General features: G+C 36.1%; 1 protein-coding gene across 13 annotated transcripts in view; it reads right to left on the reverse strand.

Annotated features, from left to right (window-relative positions):
- Positions 1–5,605: 5,605 nt before the first annotated feature.
- The window catches only part of DNTT (DNA nucleotidylexotransferase), a 162,339-nt gene continuing 143,927 nt past the window's right edge, over positions 5,606–24,017 (reverse strand). For all 13 annotated transcript variants that reach the window (XM_032117164.1, XM_032117163.1, XM_032117165.1 and 10 more), the window contains one exon: positions 5,606–8,804. In XM_032117164.1, coding sequence (XP_031973055.1) covers positions 8,718–8,804 — 87 coding nt within the window. In that variant the 3' untranslated portion in view covers positions 5,606–8,717. The remainder of the gene's footprint in view (positions 8,805–24,017) is intronic.

Consider the following 24,017-nt stretch of genomic DNA (forward strand, 5'->3'; position numbering starts at 1 on the left):
TTACATATGGATGCATTTGGCAGTGCCATTCCCAGACTTTTACCTCTGCCTCAGCTGTCTCATTCAGTTGTGGGTAAAAAAAAAGAAAAAAAAAATCTTTGTCTAATTGCTTAAAATGTATTGAACAAATGAATGTGAAAACAGGATACTCTAAATTAAGAAAAAAAACCCATTAGATTTTACAAGGGCTTGAGTTTATAAGATTAGATTAGATCTTATAAGGGCTATCATGGCCCTTAGAACTCAAAAACTAGTGTCTATTTTCCATTTTTATAGCAGTGCAGCACATTAAAAATTAAAAATAGCATCAACACAAGATTATAACTATATTTTCAAAGACGCAACAGTCCTCTTTATCATTCGTACATGTGAATATACATTTTTCATGCTTATGATTTTCATCCTAGAAGCCAGAAAATACAGCCAATTCCAACAATGTCACAAATTGCAGTGTCATCACCATCATGAAAATTCAAGCACAGAAACTTCTACTGTCGAGAAGTATATTCATCTATGCTCATGCTGGTTTAAAGCATCTCATAACTGCTGATGATGATTGCAGCAGCCTGTCAGTGACTGGCTTCAGCAAAAGCCATCTGGATGGGACATGGCACAATAATTTCCTCCACCATCTCAAAACACACTTGCAGCTGAGCTTTTCCTCTTTTCAAGATAAGAAAGTCTTGAATGCTTCTAACATAATAGATTGTCAACGTCCAATTTATTTATTCCATACAGTATCTGAACATATTGCATACCACATAAGCTCAACAGTTTACATTTACCAACAGATGTTTTTCTTTCTGCAGCAGATGGTATATTGAGTGTACTGTGATATAATTCACATTTGCATTATCAGTTGTGAATGTTAATGCATTCCATAAACTGAGTTTTGTGTTTTGATAAGATATTTTTTAAAAGCATAGCATCTTTGTGTAAATCAGTTAGTTTGATAATACAATCAAAAAACCCATTTTCTTTTCTCAGTTGCACACAAGGATAAGATTTTTCTTATTTAAAGGTAAGACTTAGGAAAAAAACCCCCAAGAATAACAAGAAAGGGGCCAGAAAAGTAACAATTTTTTACCACCCTTGTCTGTTCTGTGCATACTTATTCTGGTTTTGGTTGTTAAACATTAAACTTCAAGGTTTAATAATTTTAAAAAGTTGGATAATTCTTACTCTTGCAATAATTCCAAATTTTCTAAGATGCAAGCTAATTTTGAGTAATACACTCTTATCAAGAAAACTAGATAAACTTACTTTATGAAGTCCTCACTGGCATTAATGAAGTGAAATAACTGCAAGTTAAACAACATGTTGCCAGTTAATGTTAGTAACTTGACTATTCTTGAGCATGATGATGGTCCTGCTAAATAAAAAATACAACCAAATTATTTTGGATTTTATTCTCAACTTACATCATTTTTCCCATTATTTTAGGATTCTGGAATCTAGGATGTCACTAAGAAGTATCCAGAATGCCCTGCTACATAAATTCCTAAAAGGAATAGAACAAATAATATGTGCAGGTCCCAACAGTATTTTGTTTTTACAGGATCCAAGGTATATTTTCACACAAATGAATTATCTATTTGTTTACTTTCTGATTATGATTACAGGTTTATCTTGATTCAAATAAACATCCTATTGTCAGATAGTTTTTTTTCTTCCAAGAGTTTCATCCCACACAGACATTGTAGGCACAAAGCAGTTCTTTCACTGGCATAAAAAAGCCCAGCCTTCTTTAAGGGTAATAGTTCTCATCAGTTTAAAATCAGCCCAGTGTAGCTGAAATGGGTCTCCCGATTCAGAAGCCTGAAGTCTGGTTTGTGCTGCATGAGAAAAAACACCTCCTCATAATTATGTAAGTCAATCATTGCCCAGTACAGTGCTGCTGTTGGGTGTCTAAATATTTCTTCTTACACGGTTTGCTTGGTTTTGCACAGAAATGCCTAAAATGTTTAATTGAGCACTTAGGTGCTAAGAAAGTGTTCTACAAATTGTGAAAAAACCCAGATCAAAGAAAGGACACAGCATTGAAAAGAGCTCTGGTTGGATGAGGCACTGAAATTCCTAATAACGTTTTCTTAATTAGCTTTATATGAGGATCAAAAGCTAAAATGTGACCTGTCCGTTTTACAACCAGAAATCCATACAACAGCAAGAATATGAATCACTCATATAAAAAGTTAAGAACTTTAAGTTTAAAATTCTGCTCCCTTAGAGAACCCCGTGGCATACTATGATTGATATATCAGCATAATTTGAGATTGTTGTCTCTGTCTGCTTTTAGATGAATTTTTTGCAGTGAAATTCAACTAGTACTCAACATCATATGGCTGTTTCTGTGATCATTTTGTAGAGCTAAAAAGGGAAAATGAACAGTTGTCCTGTTGCAATAAGAATAACTGTCAATCCTCTTTGCTTCTTTTAAAAGGAATTGCTGAGATTATAGATTCTGCAAGCTGGATACTTTTGAAGATACTATTCTCCTTTCCCAAAAGCAAGAAATCATTACCCATAATAATGGTTTTTCACAACTAGACCACTGAGATAGATGTCTCTCATCCTACAAGTCATTTGTTTTTCTTGAACTCTATTCATTTAATGCTATATACTTCAGCTCTCAGGCGAGCCTCCATTATGGTTTTACAAATATTACAACCTGATGTTAAAACTTGTAAATCGTAAGAGTTCATCATTATTCATTTTTGTTATTCTTTCCCATTTGCCTATGGTTAATTTGTCCTAGCTTGTGCATAAAAGCTTGGTTTTCAGGGATTTTTAGGTACCCACCTTATTTGGCATGAGAAATATTTGCTTTTAGAGGGATTTAATACAACTCACTGAGGTTCTTCTTTTGACTTCTTAGGGACTGCAATAATTATTATATTAAGTTCATCACTTAGGGCTCCGATAATCTTCATGTCTGTTCATCCCTCCCTTACAATAGAAGGTTTATTCTCTGCTCAGCCCTTCTTTTTAAAAGCTTGCAATTCTTGATTTGCTGGTAATTTTGTATGATCATTAAAATTCAGTTCAAACGTTTCTTGGAGGCTTTTTTTGATCTTTTGAAAGCTTTAATGTATAGTCATTTGTCATCTAGTGTAGATTGTCTTAGCAGCCATCTGTCACTAAATTTCAAAGTGGAGTGGCCCACCCATCTACAGTTTCTTTCTCACTTGGGTGCTTTTGAAAATCTTTTCCTCTATACACACATGTACCAGTAGATCTTGCAGCACATTTTAAAAATATATAGTTCATTAGGCCCCTTTATTTACATCTGAGACGAATTAGCTAAAAGCTGTTCAATGTCCAATTTCCTGGTCATATGTGGTCAAAGAGAACCTCTGGGTCCTTCAGGTGAGTAGGGAGAGAAAGGTGAGCCTCTTCAAGAGAGAGGAGGAGAGCATTTGTGCTGTGGCTGACAGTGGAGTCCTTCAGATATGTGTCCCTGTCCCCTCATGAAATCAAATCGAACTGGGCATAAGGGGTAAGATTAATGGGAGAAAAACATCCATATTCCTTCTGTGATTGTGGTATCTTGTATGAAAGGACACTGATATTTATGGTATTTCGCTTCTTTTTTAGTGCGGCACCTTTAGTGCTGGTATTGTGAAGGATTCAAATTAAATCATCAATCATTTGTCAAGAGCCCTGCAACCGCTACAGCCCTGCAACCAGTCTGTAAGGGTTTCCAAAACAACCACTTCCCACTCACGTAACGCCAACACAAAATACACTTTCTAGCAGCTTTAACACATTTAAAAGCATACTGTAAAAGGACAAAAGGCATAGAATTATGTCTCTGATACCTTAGTTTAGTTTAAAACATAGAAACCCAATTCATATACCATAATATAGTTTAAAGGAGAACCAAAGGATTTCAGGATCGCTGGAAGCAGTAAATCCCAGGTATCCTCTCAACGTCTTTTGATCTTTTGTGTGTCAGAGGAGTGCAAAGGCAAAATTTCCCCACCATTGCACGTTGAAGTGTGGGATTTATAGAGTACTCTTATGGAAGCCACAGGCTCAAGTGGTCTTTCAATCCATCCTTAGGCTACTAAAAATGGAACACATTCAGACTTGTATCATCAGCAACAGTTTCCAACTGCAGAAACACTCCTACCTAGTCACACAATTACATAACCTTGTCAAGCTCCAATTTTGAAGTTATATCTACCCAGCTGTGAAGAAAATTCGAAGCCATCTCTCTTTTAGTGGTTAGAAAAATATGAAGATTATTATTTTATTTTCAAAGTGCTGGGTGATTTTTTATTATTTGCTCTTTTTTCTCTCAGTGTTGCAACCACCAGATTCTGGAATATAATCTGCATATCCCCAGCAGAAAAATCATCAATTATTTTAAAATGGAGATCCTTCTTGCTATTTTCTATTATTATCTTAATGCATAGCTTCCTTAAGAGGAAAAGACACTGAAGCTGACAGAAGATTTAGGATAATTTGGACATAGTATGTGTATATTTAGCAACAAACACATGAAATTATACTATTCCTGCTAAAAAGGCTTTATTTATTTAATAAAAATGTGTCTGAGTTTGTTTCATATAAATATTGTTCCCTTAAAATGTGAAAATGGTGGGAAAGGATCTGGGAAGCTTTGCCATTTCCAAAAATCCCTTTGAATCAGCATGCTAATTTTGGAGAGAATGAAACACAAAAGGAAATATACCATGTAGTATTATTTTTTGCTGCACAGTCACAAAGGAACTGAAATCAAATGTATGCAACAATAAAAAAAAAAGTAGCTTGCTTTTCAAATAAGTGTGTTTACTTACTAAAACACAGAAAACTGGGGGCTTTGTACTTACCCAACACATATTCTCTCTCCTCCTCTCCCCATGGTCAGTCACAACCTGCAGGTGGGATTGAGTCTTATCAGCCAAGAGACTTCCCTGAGGCACCTGGGCTTCTGGGATATGTAGTTCAGCCTCCCCCCCCCCCCCACTCAGTGCAACACATGAGGAGTTTCTGTATCACTGGTCGTATTGGAGAATAGTATTTGTTTGGAGGCACCCACTGAAATACAGTGTTAGATTTTATGGGTTGCCTATAATACACATTTATTGAAGGAGACACTAAATAGATTTCTGAATTAAGTATTCTGAGGCATTTGAACAGCATTCGTGGGGGAAAGCCTTTTCCAGTTATTGTTTGACATTTTGTGAGGTGATTGATTGGCTTTAGCAAAGGGCCTTAGGTCAGGGTGACACAAGACACATTTTCACAGCATTCCACATAACGGCTGGTGCTGTCAAGGATGTCCTACAGTATACTTAAGGAGCCTCTTCAGTTAAAACAAATTACACTTGAAGCATCCTGATTAAAGCAAAAGACACTTTGTGCATCTACACAACAGGGCTAAAGACTGCTTCCTCTTAAGGAAGGTTTACAGAGTTCTCTGTCTTCATCTGTTTATGTGACTTCAATTAACCTGTTAGACCCAGAACTTGGTTATTTTTACTGCAGTTGCCAAAGAAAACTCTATAATAGAAAGAAATAGCTGTTCAAAAAGCAGAGGAATTATTTCATACCTAGGAATAAGATGGTCTCACCTGAAAAAGCCAAATAATTCTGCCCATAAGCAGTAGAAAAGACATTTTATTTGGGGATTATAACATATGCAAATCCTTGGGGTTCGGTTTTTTTAACATTCTGGAGTTATTTATGCAAAGTAGCAGCAGTTCTCAGGTTTCCAGTTATTTGCAGAAAGTCCATGTGGCTTCAGTTGTGTGAGTATTTAGGTTGTCCAGATTTGCAATTTTGTAGAGCTGTGTAGATAGAATTAGCTCTTCCTTCAGTGCATTAGTCCTCTAGACATTAACTACGTTATTACCCACCGAACTAAACATATCTCATTGCCTTTGCCTTAAGAGATTATTTGACAAATCATATATTACTTCAAACCATGAAAAAAACCCAAAAAACTGGCTTTCCTTTTACTTTTCGCTTTTTCCCAGAGATAGAGTTACAGATTAATTCTTAGAGAGTTAGTATGAAGATGCTTATTAAACCAGTGATCCTTCTCTACTCAATACTTGCCAAATTGCCTCGGTGTAAAAGCAGGGGAGGAGGGACAGGCATTTTAGAAAACAGCCTCCAGGGACTTTAAAACTGAATTACTTTGATATGATTTGTTTCTGATGAACAAGTTACCAATAACTTATCACTTTATTTTCCTCTAGGTGCTTTAAAAACACAGTCTATTAATCATTCTAGCAATTTAGGAGGTATTAAGTGCACTGATCTGAAATTCTCTTCCCTTCCTCCTATTAAAAACATTGGTCTGTTCTTGCCCTTTCCAGGCCCTGAGGCCTCACCTGTCCTTCATGAGTTCAGAAGATTTGCTGCCATTGACTCCAACAGTTCCATCACACTAGAGGGAGTTTTCACTAGCTCATGGATCCAGATACGCTCAGCTGATAAAGGGTTTATTTCCTTTAACCTGTTCCATCCCAGGCCTCCTGTATGACTTTTGTCTTTTCTGACTATAGTCTCAGCTGACTAGTTTGGCTGGTGCTACCAGGGATGATCCTGCACATGGTACCTGTGACAGTGACTGGGGTAGCAGCTTCTCCAGTGAGGGTGTGCATTGTCTTCATGGTCAAACCATCCTGGTCATTTAATCTGCTCTTCTCTTTAACACAACCCCTCATTTATCAGTTCCATAATTTTTTATAATAGTTGATTCAGTGAGCAATCTCTAAGATGTATTCTAAAGTTCAGAAAAATTGAAGGAAATAAAAGAATAAAGTGATATGCTGATTTCTTCCAGTCTTGGAGGAGCTGACAGAACTTGTGTTGGTAACTTTTCCCTTACAGGTGGTATCATTATAAGTGATGCATAGGCACCCAAGATGGGAGTTATTTATTTATGCGGAATTCAGAATGTTTGATATTTCATGTGTGTCTTGAAGTTTGCAGAAACAGCACAACTAGAATGTATAATTTCTGATAAATGTTGGCCAAGTAGAAAGAATATTCAGACAAGGTAACATAGCTTTTGTTTTCTTCCATTAGGACTGAAAAATGTCGCTGCCACTTAAGTGTCAGCATCCTGATGAAAAACACAGAGAAGATACTTCATACATCAGCACTGTAAAGCAGGAAGCAATGCCAGTGCTTTATAGTTACAGGAGTTTAGGAAGTAGCATTGTATTTTCAGCTCAGTCAGCAAAACTGTACTTAAATAGGATGGTTTTATTGAAACAGGCAAGAAGCAAGTTCCTGCCATTATCCCATTTTTCTAAAACCCTGACTGAGGTTTTAGAATAGCTTACAACACAATCCTCTAAAAGTCTATTCCCCAGTTGAAAGTAATGAGTAAAAAAATTAAGCATACTGTTTCTTAGTATCAAATACTGTTTGAATATGGGAAGCCTTCACTGTCAGTAATAACTGTTGTGCACAGCCCTGTCATTGCCATTCTTTCCTCATCATGACAAGAGGTGTAGTCAGCCTCAACAGAGGAAAAAAAGTTCAGACTTCTAAGAAAGAAAGAAAATTATTTGATCAGTCCTGGTGTTCTTAATCACCTTTATTCTACAAATGGCAGATGATCAGTAAATAGCTTCATTTCCTAAAGCTCTGAATGCCCCTGTTTATTAAAGGATAAATGTATTATAAATCCTTCATTATCACTATGGTCACAAGGGTTACCTGGACATTTTCTGAAACCAAAATATCTTGTAGGGCTTTTATCAGAAAGCCTCTCACATCCTAGATGAATTTCTGACTAAATTCTATTCTGGGAATACCACTCTAGAGCAGCCAATAGCCCAACAGCTCAAGTTTTTACAAGTTCCCATTCCAATGCATTTACACTTACTAATAAATAAATTTCCAGCTATCTAAATTGAGCACGGATAATTAAAATATTTTGTCCTGGAGCAGTCACCAGCCTGACAGTTAAAACAGTGGTTCTCATGCTTCAAATTGATATGATTCAAATTCCTGATTGAGGACCATCACCCCTCATAATCTGAATCTTCTTTAGTCCAAATCAGTATTCTAAATTTATAGTATTTTTCTGTACAATTGAAGATTGCTACTGAGTTATTCCACTTTTCCTTTCAAAATCCCTTCCTGTGAAATGTTTTTTAAGTCTCGTTGAATTGTCAACTTGTTTACAGTTTTTATAGAATGGTGTCCTACCTGGAAAAATATTACAACTGAAGCCTCAAGTTGCTGAGACTGCGACGTAGTTACTGCCTAGATCATTAAGTGTTATATTCTGAGCAATTTTATACACAGATTCAGCAAAATACATAAGAAATACAGTTACAGACCAGCATACATTTCAGTAATGTTTTGACTCAGCTCAAATGTTTTGAATTATTTATGTATTGTTCTAGCTGACTATTTTAAAAAGCAAGTATTGTTCATACTAATGTTAAATTCCTATCATAAGCAAAAACCTCATCAGTTCCAAGTTTCCCCCCCCAAACCAAGCTCAGTCTTACCACTCTCACATAGAAACTTCAAAACCAGGAAAGATTGGAAAAGATTTTGAAAAACTTAAACTCTTATCCTCTAGGAACATTAGCATGTGCAAATGGCTTCTAATACTTAGTTAATTTTTTTAGTTGTCATAGAAACACGTATTCTATATATGTATATATAGCAAAACCAGACTGCAAGATGAGCAGAAAGACCATTGCTGTCAACTGATGAATGTACACTGGCAAATCATTTCAAGCATTCCTTTCCCATGGTTCGACATAATCCAAGCCAAGATGTGCAAAGATTTCTTCCTCACTTCCAGCTTTGAGAAAGATCCTCTGTGAAAAAAAATTAAGAAGAAAGTCAATAAGGGTGTTAGAAAGAATTTTCAATTGATGTTTTTTTGCTGTTGAAAAGGAGTTAATTTTTGACAGTTCTACCCATTGTATCCTCTATAGAAAACACTGTCTTCATCAATGTGCCTACCCTGAAATGCAAATGCAAGTTAAAAAAGAATTTTAATGCTGCTTGATGTTTTCACTTCTCATAACTAGCTTACAACTTTGTTTTGATTTATTTTTTCAAGACCCTATGCCCCTCAGATCCTACTTACATTTTCTTTCCATGAGGGTCAATAGCAGGACTTCCTTCATAAAATCATAAATGTGCTTAAATTAATATAGTAATGTTCTCTATAAGTGCATTCAAGCTGATTTGATGGTGACATTAATCGTACCTAGCCAAGCATTAAAAGCATCAATTAAAAGCCAAGCTTTTTTTTCTTTACACACCCTCCTGCTGAATGTTTTAACAGTAAAATGAAGTTTTTTCATACCTGCACTTCTGAAAATACAGGAGATTATTTTTACACAGGAATACTCACAAGCCTACCTCCCCTGCAATGCCTGATACAATAAAGTACATAGCCTTACACATTCCTTTCTTCATTAAAGTCCAATAATAATTTTAAAATCTGCTAAGCTAGGTGAATATTAAAACAATGATACCTCACAATTTAGAGGAGTTTGGAAGCTAGAAAGAATAGTTAATATTTCAGCAATTCCCTAATCATTTGAAGTCTAAATCAGTGTTCAGCTCTGAACAATCAAACTCCAGTGTTGTGAAAACTTCAAGGTTAAGTTTCCAGATTTATTTTCTACTGTGAAAGAGGACATGCTGTGTAGAGAACCCACTGATAAATTCCTTAGAAGTTGACTACCACAATGCTTAGGAACACGTGTACCAACACCTCTGCTCTCTCAGCTGACGAGCAATTCCTCCAGGAGGGCTGTGCTGTCCAGCACACTCATGGGAATGGGTCAGGAAGAGGAGTCCATAACTTGATCAGAGTAGACCCATGGATGGTGGAGCAACATCTGGCACCAGAGATTCACAACCGAGAACTGACTGATTAAAGTTGTCTCTTCAGTAGCAAAGATTGCTTACAAAGCATAGACAAATAATATTCCTTTTTTTCCTAGGAAGTTCAAATGTCAGATTCTGGAATAAAAGGAACCTACAAACAACATTGAACAGGGGAAATACTGTACTTTTTCACATAGACAGGAGAAGAAAAAATGGTAGAAAATAAAAATTGAACAGAATAAAAGAAAGGGAAAGAAGACATCAACAACTGCCCATTGGATAACAATACTGGGGATATTTTGTTCCTCAAGTATCTCCTGGGATGACAGGATCTTAGGGATTTTTTTGTTCTTTCTTTTGTTCTTTTTTTTTTCTTTTAGTATTACTAAGAAAAAGAGGGCAATCCATACACCTACATTACTGCAAAAAAACCCAAAAAAAGAATAAAAGTTAAAACAAGAAAAAAAAATTTTACACTTGTAGACAGATGTTACAGACACACTTTAATAGAAGCTCTTCATATCTCTGGAACCCCAAATTGCATTCCATTTCTTTTGTTCTGTCACTTTATGTTTTCCTGGAAGCTAAACTCATTTCATTTGCTTGACAGGGAAAATTTCTAATACAAAGTATTTGATGCTGAATACCATTCTCAGTAGCTACAAGCAATGTTTCTAAATGAATCTCTAGCTGATATCTGCCAACTGCTTTAGCAATGTAAGTGTTATTAATGTTAATCATAACCTATGATTTTCCTTCTATGTCAGCCTATGCAGAGCTTACACAGTGATGCAAATTTGATTATTGCATTCACTACCATTCTTTCTTGCTTTTTTCTTTTTGCTCAAGAGAAGTAATGAACTGCTCACCTAGTTGTGATTTTATTTCATCTTCTTACTAATATTCTGCAGATCCAAAACATGCCCCATCAACATCAACCAAATTTACAAAAAACAATGCTCTGGAGCTTCTGGTATCACTTTTCTCTTATCCCATTTAATCAATTCTGTCATTTCAATGGATGTAAATATTACATTTCTGGTTGCAAAAATGACCATTAACTACACCTAATGTAGAACAACTGCCATCCAAAAGTTTTCTTTTATGAATTGCTACCTCTTATTTTTCATTTTGGCATTAATGATCAATAATACTTTTGATGAATGGGAGGAGTGAAGAGTGAAGAGAGTGAAGAGAGTGAAGGCACAGAGCTAGCATAGCTTTATGATATCCTAACAATCATTGCTAAAATTCATGCATGTTATACTTCTACTGTCACTTGGTTTCATATCATATTTTATTATGATGAGTCCAGCAAAACAAAACCATTACTTAATAAAGCAGAATTCTAGTTTTAGTTATCTAAATCAGCATTAGCCAACAGCATAGCCTTCTTGAAAAGCACACAGTTAATTGTATTCCAAGCAGACTGATATCCTACTGCTTATTACCAAATTGCTTGGCAATAAGTGTGTTGTCCAACACCAAATTAAATAATCTATTACGCTTGAGTAATACTATGAATAACTCTTAGCCTGTCACTATAGCATTTCATTACTATCTACCCCATCTCAAGATGAACTTAGAAAATTAGTTTGAATACAAGTATCCAAAAATAAAAGTCAGTACCACATATTGTCATTGACGAAATGCGATTTGATGGTTCTGAACCAGCAGAATCTGCTGCAGAGCAAAGTACTCCAGGTTTGTATGTGCATGTGAAATCCACTGTTTTGAGGATAAGACATGTGGGGGAAATTTGATTATTTCTTTATTTAAATCCTTATAATCCTTGGTATTAGGTGAAGAACAAGAATAAAGTATGAAGTTTCCTAATTAATTACTGGCATAACTCTGCTTTATAAACTATTTGAACCTTTGTTCTTGACTAAGTCACAGCCAAACTGTGCCCTTAAAGACCAAGTAATTTCCTTCCATATCCCATTTTTCCTGCTCTTTTCAGAGCCATGACTTTATATGCTTTACAGCCGTAATTCAGAAAGAAGGCAGTCATACTCTAGCAGGTTTCATGATCTATTTGAAAACAATGACATTGTGTACGAGGCACATCCCTTCCTTTTGCAAAAGACCCTAAAGGACCATAATCATTAAGGTCTGCCTGGACTCCTTCTGACATACTATTACATGAAATAAATTGGGGAAGGGAGGAAGGGCACAGAGATTATTGCCAACAGTATCTTGTTAACAATTTACAAAATACTCTTTGATACAACTTTGCTTCTAGACAAGCACCTGGAACATCATTAACATACACATTTATTCTAACCTTTTCTTTGTGTACAGGATTGTGTTGCATGCTTTAAAATGGCAAAATCTTACACAAGGTGTTTAGGGATTTTAAATTTAATCTTTGTCTTCTCTCACTGATTTTCATATTAACATGTGACACATATTCACAGCAGTTTAATTACCTTAATACTGCCTTTTCTTTTAAAAGTTATTAAAATGAAGATATAATGACAACATGATCATACCTAGCTTTGTAGTTCTGCCTGTACACTGAATGATAAATACCAAGCAGTCTAAACCCCCATCACTTTACATTTCAAATTATCACAGTGGCTATAAGCAAGACAATGATGAACAAACAACAGAAAAGAAGAGGACAGACTGTCATTTGCAAACTTGGAACTTAATTGTTCATTGTTCTTGGGCAGAGTCCACTCTAAAAATAAGTTTTATGGGTAAAGTCAGTTGTAGATGAATGATGATAGCAACAGGACTTGCTTAATCAGCCGTGGTAAAAGATACCACAATGTACCTTACATTTCTTACACATGTATTTGTCACTTTAGTGACATCTTCACAAGTCATCACTTATGCCAAGTCAATTGAAGATTTTTAATTAAAGATAATTGGGACAAATTAAGAGATGATGCTGCTTACATTCCTTGCAATAGCTTCTTTAGCTATGAAAGGCCATGGCATTCAGTGAAGCAGTGCACCATAACATCAGACCCACAACTGATAGAATATACCTCAATGGCTTATCAGACTAAATGTACAATGCTATTAAATTGGTCACACTCCTATTTCTCTGATCCCATTTGCTCAAATAGCATTTGTATCCTTGAAAAAATATAAGTAGCTATTAATTAAATTAATAAAAGAGGCTTACAGAAAGAACTGTGAAGGAAGAAACATAAGTAATCCATCATATAGCTTCCACATGATTGCCAGTGGGAATGTTCCTGTGTGTTTACCTGACCTGAGTGTTACCCCACCTGTTCTCTGCCCCCAGGCCAGTTCTCCAGTGCAAGTGTTGATGCACCACCATGGCACACAGGTTACATCAGCACTGTAGAAACTTTAGGAAGAAGCTGTGTTTACTAAATCAGCCTTTTATAATGTATACCTGACAATGTGGGTATACATTTCATTATTTTGTGTGATCTTTGGATAATTTTGACCTAAACTCCTGCATACCAAGCTGAAAATATTCAGCTTGTGAGATTGTCTGAGCATTGCCTCCAAAAAGTCTGTACAATCACATATACATAAAACAATGCACTGAAGTACTTTTGTTTTAACATTTCCTGCAATTCTTAGATTGACTGCAGCTATCTTTTGTACTCAATAGTCCTATTTTACTGAGTTCAGTGAAAGGTTCTGACAATAAATGGGTAGAGCATTAAATTAATTCTCATCTGTGAAAATGTTGAAATAACCATATACAGAAATAAAACCAACAAGTTAGAATAGGCTCAAACAACCAACACTTTTATGGGAGAATTTCTATGAGTGCTACAGCAACCATCGTTAACATATTTTTAAACAAGTAGCTGTAGTACATAAAACTGTTTATTGATATATGAATATTAAATGTAATATGTGACAATAGCCCCAAACACTTCTTCTAATACACAAAATACTGAGGAAAAAAGAAATAAAAAGACATTTGGAAGCTTGAACTAGTCACATTTTCATTTATTGTATGATCAGAATTGCAAGAAAGTTTTGGGGCTTGCACTACAAAATTCCTTAAAAACAGAAATGAGATCAGCCGGAAAGGAAAGGAAAGGAAAGGAAAGGAAAGGAAAGGAAAGGAAAGGAAAGGAAAGGAAAGGAAAGGAAAGGAAAGGAAAGGAAAGGAAAGGAAAGGAAAGGAAAGGAAAGGAAAGGAAAGGAAAGGAAAGGAAAGGAAAGGAAAGGAAGAAAGGAAGAAAGGAAGAAAGGAAGAAAGGAAGAAAGGAAGGAAGGAAGGAAGGAAGGAAGGAAGGAAGGAAGGAAGAAAGAAAGAAAGAAAGAAAGAAAGAAAGAAAGAAAGAAAGAAAGAAAGAAAGAAAGAAAGAAAGAAAGAAAGAAAGAAAGAAAAGAAAGAAAAGAAAGAAAAGAAAGAAGAGACCAGAAAGCAAAAAATATGTTGTTCTGTCAACTGTTCAAAGTTTGCAAAGCTAAACATACGTGGACACCCACATCGTGCTTTATACCTATATAATTTAATTTGCTTCCTATTTTTGAGAGTTAAAGGTTCCTGTAACTGACAGTACACAAATCCAGTGAGAAGAAAAGGAAGGTCTCAATGCAAAATTAAAGACATCCCAAAGGCTTTTCCATTTGACTACAGTGAGCTGTATGGATTTCTGGTGAACCTTAGCAAACAAGGCTTATGAAATCATAGAAGTTCACTGCTGTTTTCCACTGGGAAGACTGAGCTGCCTCACAAGCCTGAATATCTCCATTAGCTCACAATAAAAAGTAAACTTGAAAACACAGAGGTCATAAAAAAGTCATCCTCTAGCAAGGAAAGCACAATTTTCAAACAAAAACCTGAGTTCCAAAGGCAACCATTGAATGTGTTGAATGCAGATGTCTAAGAATCCTTGGATGTGACAAGTACAAGGACCACTGTCAAAGCACCTGAGTCAGGAAAGCCCAAGACAAGACAAGACAGACAGGAAGAGCATATGTTTGTTTCAGCTACACACTTACATCTTCTCCCAGAAAGGTCAATCAGAAGAGAGGTAATCAGATTGTACAGACTGATTGATGAAAAATTATCCAAATTCACTCCATGGCACAACTAATTGGACATTCTATTTATTGACAATTAAGTTATTGCAAATCCCAGAATAAACACTTTGAGTTGTATATATCCTTGATCCCCATCAAATTCAATTAGGTTTATCCTGGAATCATAAATATGTAGATGCTAGTAACATTTTCTAAAAATAAGTAAAAAAAAAAAAAAAGCAGGAGAGAAGGACAGAATGGAGGACATCAGTAATAGGTAGAAAAACACTAAAGCCAAACCAGGATGGAGGAGTTGTTGAATGATTGACTTGACATGACCTCCTAATGGTGCCTCCTATGCTAACAGTTCTTACAATACTGAACATGCGATGAGCTTCTGCAGTTCAACACTTTCATTTGGAGAACGAGTCCAACACACATAACAAGATAGGGAGGTAAAATTGAAGAAAGCAGTGAAGAGAAAATTTCAGTGGAATTTGAGTTCAGACATTTCTGAACTGATTTTTTCTCAGGTAGATGCAAACTCAGACTAAAATATCTAACATAACGACTCAGAACGCTTTACTCAAGCCAAGATTTACAGAACCACACAAATTTACTCCAACCACCAGCCAGTGAAAAAGCAAACAAGAGCACCTAGAATAGAGTAATAGTCTAGATAAACTTATTTTGGTCTTAGTTAAGACTTAGAGCAGATTGAAAAAAAGCATAACCTATTTTTGTTTTATCTGAATGGCTAAGTGGGTGAGTGGGTTTCTGAGAAGGTGCAGGCAGTGTCTGGCAAGTGACTCAGCAGAAGGAGCAGCTGTGAGGGAGGGAGAGGAAGGATGTTGCAAGCTTCAAGTGTTTCAATTGTTTCCTGTTCAAAAGTTGTTTACTTGCAAAAATATATTCCCACCTTCCTCATTATCAAAAGCTATCACTTTCTGGAGTGATTTTTTGCAGACCCAACTTGTTGATTAACTAGTGCAGCTAGTAGCTCTAAAAGGTATAAGCCACAAGGTCTGAGGGAACCTATGAGAAAATGCATAATAACTCTTCATAACAATAGCTAGGAACTGATTTCAAGGAAAATAAGCATTTTGCTGACATAATTATCATGTGGTTTTGTCTATATTTGAGTTTACTAACCTAAAGACAAGCATCATTACTTTTTTAGTATTGATTTAATAGGTTATATGATTTATAATAATACAAGAAATGTGAGTGAAAGCTAGTCTGTCCCAAGCATATTTCTTTAATATCTTCCCTAAATACCCAGCTCCTGTTTTCTAGCTTTATCATGTGGAACTTGAGTCACTGAACAGCACCTTAAGCAGGAGAGTGGGCTGTGTTTTATATGCTATATGTCAAAAAGGGATACATATGGCAATAGAGAGAGATTTTTACTAAAATTACTAAGAGGAGCCCAGAGCCACCATCAACACTTAATATTTTTTGACATTAGTATCAGAATTTGGTGATAACAATGTTAAGCCATAGGGACTGATTCCATTTCTTTTTAACAGATAAAGGTGTATCTCCTCGATCTAGCCATAACCGGGCGCAGCCCATGCGCCAGGATTTATTTCCATCTGTCATTCAGATCTGTCATGTTGTGCCAGGCAGCCTTACCCTCAGCATCACAACCACCTCCATTCCCTCTCTTCTGACCTGCCATGACAGAGGTGAAAGCAGGCTTTGCAAACACTGAGCAGGAAGCCAGCAATTTTCTCTTCCTTCTCTATGCTACTGTTAAGTTTACAAGAATGAATGTTGTACGTCTTTGGTGGAAAACATAAATCTGCTCTGAGCTTCAGCATAAAAAATGGCTTTGCAGTTTTACACCACTTACAGACCCAGAATTTTGTAAAGCAGCTGCAGAGAAGCGTTATGGAAGATCCATAAATTCCTGCAGTGCACTGACTGATAGGAGCTTGAGTGCCTTCAATTGCCAATGAAAGTATGGGAAAACAACATAACACTGACCTGTAAAATAGTGGCTACTTCTCCGAAGTCTCCAGCTGACTCATCAGCTAGACAAACTGCTAACAAGAAACACTGTGCTCAGTAACTTTCACAGCAAGCAAAATGATTTTATTAAGAGGATGGGGAAGAAATAGAGGAAGAAAAAAAGGCTAAGTAAAGCAATTTCCATATAAAAATGTATACAATCCTGTCATTATGTTAGAGCTTTCAAATAATTGTACTCGATGATTGTCTTGCATAGTATGAACACTATGCTGAAGTACCAGAGAAAAATGAAATTTCTTCATGGTCCTGATATTCATACTGCTATCCAGCCTGAGGGACAGCAGCTCATTCCATCAGTACTCAGTCAGACAACATTCTCAACGTGAAACATTGCTTGATGAAAAAAAACATTACAGAATCAAGGCCCAAGGAACTGTGTAGTAATTACCCATCAGTATTTAGCTTCATTAAGGTCAACACACATTCTTTATATTTTGTGGATAGTTATAACATCAGAGAATCTGTCTTCTAGTACTTTCCTAAGCAACAGGACTAACAACTTTCAGGTGCTTTTCCTTCTTTGCTTTTCCCAATCTTTTTCATTTGGTTTTTTTTTGGAGAGGTTCATTTTTAAGACTGGCCATTGGTGATTTTTGATTTTCTTGTAATTAGTCATTTTACTAAATAGTTAAGCTATGTATATTAATGCGACTATCAACAGTGCAAACAATTTTATTATAATTATAGAGCATAAATGCTGAAGTACTAATTGTGCTAGAAATATGAAGTATGTCAACAAATTCAATAATAATATTCCACAACACTGTGCAGACAGTGTGCATGTTTCATTTGACGGTATCATAACAGTTTTCAGTAGCAATAACCTGAAGTTTCTCTGACAATATATTATCTCTATAATATATATATCTATATATAGTTAAACATTTTCATGTTTAACTGGTATTTTCTGCAGTTATATTCACATCAGCCTGCCTGCCTTAAAATAAAAACTACTCTGTTCCTAATCCAGCTACAAATAAGTTGATAAATAAATCAGAGAGAAAAAATTTACTCTATGAAATGACATTATAACAAACCATGATTGAAAAAGCAGTATTGCAAGCATTACCCATTGACTTCATACCCTCAGGCAAAATCATGTGTCATGGTACTGATGCAAAATAATGCAGTGGAATTTATTCTAATAATTCTGGGCATGAATAATTCTTGAAGGTAATAGAAGCCATAATCATGAATTCTCATTTCATTTTACCACTGGACATGTCCTGTGCTTTTAATCAGAAATACCAGACTGGAATGTTTCTCTTAAACTCATCTCTAGGTCTTGTTACAGGTTTATTGATATTAAATTCTGAACAGTAACAAGTAAATTAATCAAGTAAAATAGAATAATCAGGCTAATATCAGAATATTCTAGGCACTTACACAACTACTTCATAACATAGTGTAACGAAATATCTTCATGTTTTCTACATGCAATCTACTTACTCCAAGTAGTTTTGATGAAGGAGAAGGAAAAAGACCGGTGCTGAAGCACTGACAGTTTGAGAAATAAAATATTAAAAAACATTATCTGTTGACTTAACAGAACTTGCTAAAATACGGTTTGTAAACAAGACCATGTTGTACATAAAATGGAATTATTTTCTGTTTAAAATGACAGATCTGTGGTTACTTTGTTGCAAAACACTACATCGTTATGCATCCAATCTCCCATTACAATTTTAAAAATTAAAAACATTCCACAGTAAATAAACAATAGAATACATTCCCATCCAGACTAAAATGTTTTCAGTTTGGGGCACACACAGTGAAAGCAAACTTGGAACTTCCTATCTGACAACCCAGGCAAAAATTTTAACATGTTAAGTAGCACACTGTTGCAAACAAAAACAGATCAAAAACTTACTGTCCCCTGCAGTTCTCTGACAATCTCTGTACTATCCCAAAGTAGTTGAAAATATTCCCAGGCATTGTTTCCTTTTTCACACATGAGCTATACTCATGTTTCATTTTAAGTCTATGCTATTTATAGCAGCTTTCTCAAATACTGCGGTTTTTTGTATTTTCCCTTACACAGCTTTGTAAGAGTGAATGAAATGAGAAAAATGCAGAACTGGATTTTAGGAAACTCAGTTGTGAGTAATTCATATGGGATTACTATAAACAAACCACTTCAGAAGAAGTTTATTGGGATTGCAAAATCAAAGACCTGCAATTTAAGAAATCCCAGAACGTGGTTGATTGAATTTTAACTTTAATTCAATTTTCCTATGTATATGCATAGAGACTTCATTTCTTCAAAGAAATGCTGCTTATTTCAAATCCTGTAAGGTACTTGGGCTTTGTTCACTAGGCAGGAAACGTACCGTGCTACAGGGCTAACAAATATTTGCTGACAGCACTGACACAATCTTGAGTCGTAGGCCAATGTGGGATCAATCAGTCTTAGGAAATTGAGCTTTTATAATCTGTATCTGTTCTAGCTCCCTGTCTTTGCTACTCCCCATGCTAAGTTGTTGATCTCTGCCCTCAGATTTCTAATGTAACTCTAGGCTCCACTTATTCCATATCCAGACTTAAGTGAGATATGTGTCGTTTACTCAGTTTTTGGGGCAACTGAACCTTTACCTATGTTTTGTTGCCAGCTTAGAGCATTAGCCTGATGAATTTATTTTTCAGTCCATCAAACTTCCACTCATATCTCTTCCCTGTCATTCTATTTTCATGCCCCTTTTCAGTTGTCGCTTCAACCAACCCAGATTCCTTTCAGCAATGGAGCTGCTAATTAAATCTACGCTTTCCATTCCTCATTGCTTTTTCCAGCTACTCTGTATCAAATCTGTACATCCACCATCCCCTTCTGACTCCCACTTCCTATGCCATTTTCCTCTCTGGTCCTCAGCTCCTTCCTTTTCCAGCTTCCTCTCTACATAGCTTCTTCTCAAATTAATTTCTTTTTTCTTTTGACAGAAAATATGAGACTTGGTAACCTACCCCACATTCAATAACTTACCCCACCATACTGATTGAATAATTGAATTAAAATAATTGAAAATAATTAGTTCTGTACTGACTTAGAAATTGAGCAAAAAGGTATAGTCAAAATATTCAGGATTGCACCTACTTATGCATTTTGAGAGATGTCTTTTCATTAGCAATACAGGTTTCACTGAACTGCTAAAAAAACACACTGAGTAAAGGAAATGACTATTAGGTACTTTTATCTCTGTGTTAGATGTACAGATTGCTATTGCAAAGAGATTAGGCTTAGCTAAATATATATATGAATTACATGCAAACTTAGTAAAAATGACCAATCATATGCTGTATGTGAAACATTTAAAATGCTAAGAGAACACTGAAGAGAAGCATGCTTTGTAAGAAAATGCGCAATCATTTTTTAATTTACCAAGAGGTAAGAAAAGTAGATTACTTTAATTCTTATTTTTTAAAAATAGATCAGGTGCAAAAAGAAAAAATCACCCAAATCACATATGTAATTTCCACTTTCCTGAGAGAGAGTGAGAAGAATTGAAACATAAATGAAAGTATGAGCATCTGTTTACAATGGCTCAGTGTTTAATTGTAGTAATCATAGAATCACAGAATCCATTTGGTTGGTAAAGACCTCTGAGATCATCAAGTTCAACCTATGACCCAACACCACCTTGTCAACCAGACCATGGCACTGAGTGCCACATCCAGTCTTTTCTTAAAACACCTCCAGGGACAGCGACTCCACCACCTCCCTGGGCAGCCCATTCCAAGGCCTAGTCACCCCTTCTGTAGAGAAATTCTTCCTCACGTCCAACCTAACCCTCCTCTGATGCAGCTTAAGACTATATCCTCTTGTCCTGTCACTGTTGCCTGGGAGAAGAGGCCAAGCCCCACCTGGCTGTAGCTTACTTTCAAGTAGTAATAGAGAGCACATTGGAAATCAATATTATAAACTTTGGATCTTTATGTTTACTGTAGCTTTAATCAAGTCATTGTTGCAGATGTCTAAAGCAAACTCTGCAGCTGCAGCATGTTTAACTCATCAAGATGTTCTCAAGGCTGATTATATCACCATTATAACTTTATAATTTTAGAGCAGCATCTGCCAAAATAAGACTATCACATCCAGTTTTACAGAACCATAAAAAATGTCTCTTTAACCGTGCAAGTAAACTTCTGCAAGCATCTTTTTTCAGTGAAAGGTAGTGTGGAGTAAATGTTCTCAGATGACACCAAAAAACTGACTTAGAGACTGTAACTAAATACACAATCAAACACATGAATATTACACAACTTTATGCAATAAAATGAGCCTGTAAAATAATAGACAGCTCTTCCTGGTCATACAGGTTTTTGAGAAATAATGTATTGGGCAGTGAAAAAAAAGAATACCCGCTTGAAAAACAAAGCTGGCTTTTTATTAGGAGATATGTTTACAAAGTTCTGGCGTGTGGAGGTAACTGCCCAGCCACCTGCAATCAGTCTGGCTTCCTCAGAGCTGTTTCTGTCCTCCAAGCCAAGCCACCACAGGACGTTTTGCAGCAGCATGGTCACCGTCGGGTAAGCCATGTTTCAAAATAAAAGTCACCATACAGATGAAGACTCAATCAGAGAAAAATCTGAATATCATGAGGGAGGCTAGAATCTCAAGGATGTTGCCAGGAATGGCTGGATGGATTGCCTGCTGCAAACACTGTGGTTGTCTGTGAAGCAGCTACTCGGGCAAAAGATGAGCAGTAGCAGAACTCAGACACTGAAGCTAGCAGACCAGAGCATTACCATCATAAAATAGCCATTTACTGGGGCTGTAATCACACCTTCATTTGGCTTTACGGAAACGTGCAAAGGCAGGCAGGACAAGCCCTGCCTGAAGAGTCAGTCAGGCTTTTCCTAGATAGGAATTCATTCTGCAGGCAAGTGGTAAAAGACTATGCAATACTGATGGTGACAATTGAATGCATGTGAGCTTCACCGACTAAAAGATATCCCAGGATAAATTTCCCATTTCATGCTTATTATGGTTTCCCAAGAAAAAGTAAATTTTCTCTTAAAAAAACTGGGATCACAGAATCTTACTATATTCAGTGTAACTGCACAGCACTTAATGGCTTGCAAAGCTGGGTCCCATTATGAAGTTTTCAGAGCATCTTGTGAGTTTGTTATTCAGAACAGTTATATAAACCACCTCTCCCGTTATTCAACAACTAAATAACATTTCATGCCATTCAAATTCATACAAGGTTTTTTGAATGCATAATTGTCATCAATCGTCAATCAGTCATCAGTATAGTGTCATATTTTTTCCAATATTTCTCTAATAGAAAACATTAAGGGACCTATTTCACATCTTAAATTTACATAGGACATAAAATTAATAACTGCTTTCTGCTCCAACGACTCTTCAAAATAACACTAAACTCATGATCCTTCTCTTACAAAAAAAAGCAACCTACAATGTCAGTGCAAGAACATTCATATGCTAATAATTCAATTAATCTATTATACCCTAAGAACTCCATCTATTCTTTCGCCAAAAAAAAGCAATGCTAATTATTTACATCACTTCATTTTGCTCCCATGAACTCCATAAAGTAGCAATTTGATTTGAAAGGGATTTTCTGCAATATTGTGAAAATATATGGGTTTATATAAGTTATAAATCAGAATTTACAAGACAAATTCAATCCTCCAATCTCACACCTGGTTTAAGAATCTCCACTGGTGAGTGGTGTATAAAGTGCAGGAGAGACACTTTCTACATGACCACAATCCAGCCATGGTGCTTTCTACATGCCATCCTCAGAAATCTCCTCACATGAAACAGGAATAGAGAAAAGTACCTGCAGCAATTTAAGGCCTCCAACCCACTCCACCCCACCACTCGTTCAGCTCAACTCTCCCGTGCTCAAAAGATAACAGTTTGAGGAAATATATCACTCAGAATTTCTAGCATGGAACTGTTGAAGTTAGTTCCTGTTTTATGCAGAGCTGGTTCTGAGTAGCTGCTGAACAGCAAATGGCATAAAGAAAAATAAATATACTCTGAATGAAAGGAAAGAGCAATAGGGAACCCCACTGCAGCTGAAACTGTGTGATGTACAGTGAGGGAGCTTTAAACCTCATTCTTTACTGTAAGACCAAGGAATAGTTTCCAAATAGTTACCAAAACATAAAAACAAACAAAAAGATGTTTATTTTCCTATGGATTCTGAAGTATTTGGAAATGGCTCTAATTTTTAATTAATTCAGATAAGGAAGTTTAGTCAGGAAGCAACAGTGAAAAAGGTTGATAAATCCTGCATTTTAAAAAGTAGTATTTATCTACGATATAAGTGGTAGGGCTGGGTTTTGCACAGAAGAGTAGCTCTTTAAGAAGCATCTACTGTAGTTAAGTTTAGGGTATCCTCATAGCAGGCTGCACTGAGAAAGATAATATACAGATTTGGCTGGCTGAGAATCACTAGAATGCAACTTCCCAGGATTCCCAGAGAAGAGACAGTTCCAGGGAACAGTATTTCTACCTAACACATGTATAGTCATACAAAAATATTATCACACTGCCTTTTGAACAGATCTAATCAGCAAAACACTAATGAATTTTACTTTGTTGGAGTTTTCCTACTCACCCTGGGTGTTCCATAAAAATGACATAATTATCAAAATATTGCCCTGAAAAAGTCACAATCCAATAGAATCTAGTTTACCAGGCACTTTTAAAAATCTGAGCCTATTAAAGCTCCTGCTAACTTGCACATCTTCTCAATAACCTGCCTGATAGGCTACTACTGCGAGCCTGAGTTCAAATACGTAATTTTAAGTACTTCAGAGCCAGGGTCCCCAGAGCTCATTGGCTCCATGGGCCTGGAGCAGCCAGCCAAGCAAATGCCTCTGAGTTTCAGCCCCAAGAGCTGTCTGAGCTTTGGAGGTTTGGAACAGTCTGATACATGGATTGTTTCCAAAGCCAAGATTCAGAAAGAAATTCCTTTAACAGAAAGTGTCAACATTTCGCTCTGACTAAGAGATCAAGCAAATTTTGAATAATCAAAATTCTCCATTAAACCTTTGTTATTTCTTCTAGTTATAGGGAAAGACAAAACACTGGGTGATCAAAATTCTTAAACTGAAATAGCTTTTTCTTCAGTGGTTAACTACTTACCATTACGGCACCTTTCCATCATGGGAACTAGGTTTTACTGTTGGGAAGTGAGACCAAGGAA

Source organism: Corvus moneduloides, chromosome 8 (genome assembly GCF_009650955.1).
Source record: "Corvus moneduloides isolate bCorMon1 chromosome 8, bCorMon1.pri, whole genome shotgun sequence".
Taxonomy (NCBI): domain Eukaryota; kingdom Metazoa; phylum Chordata; class Aves; order Passeriformes; family Corvidae; genus Corvus; species Corvus moneduloides.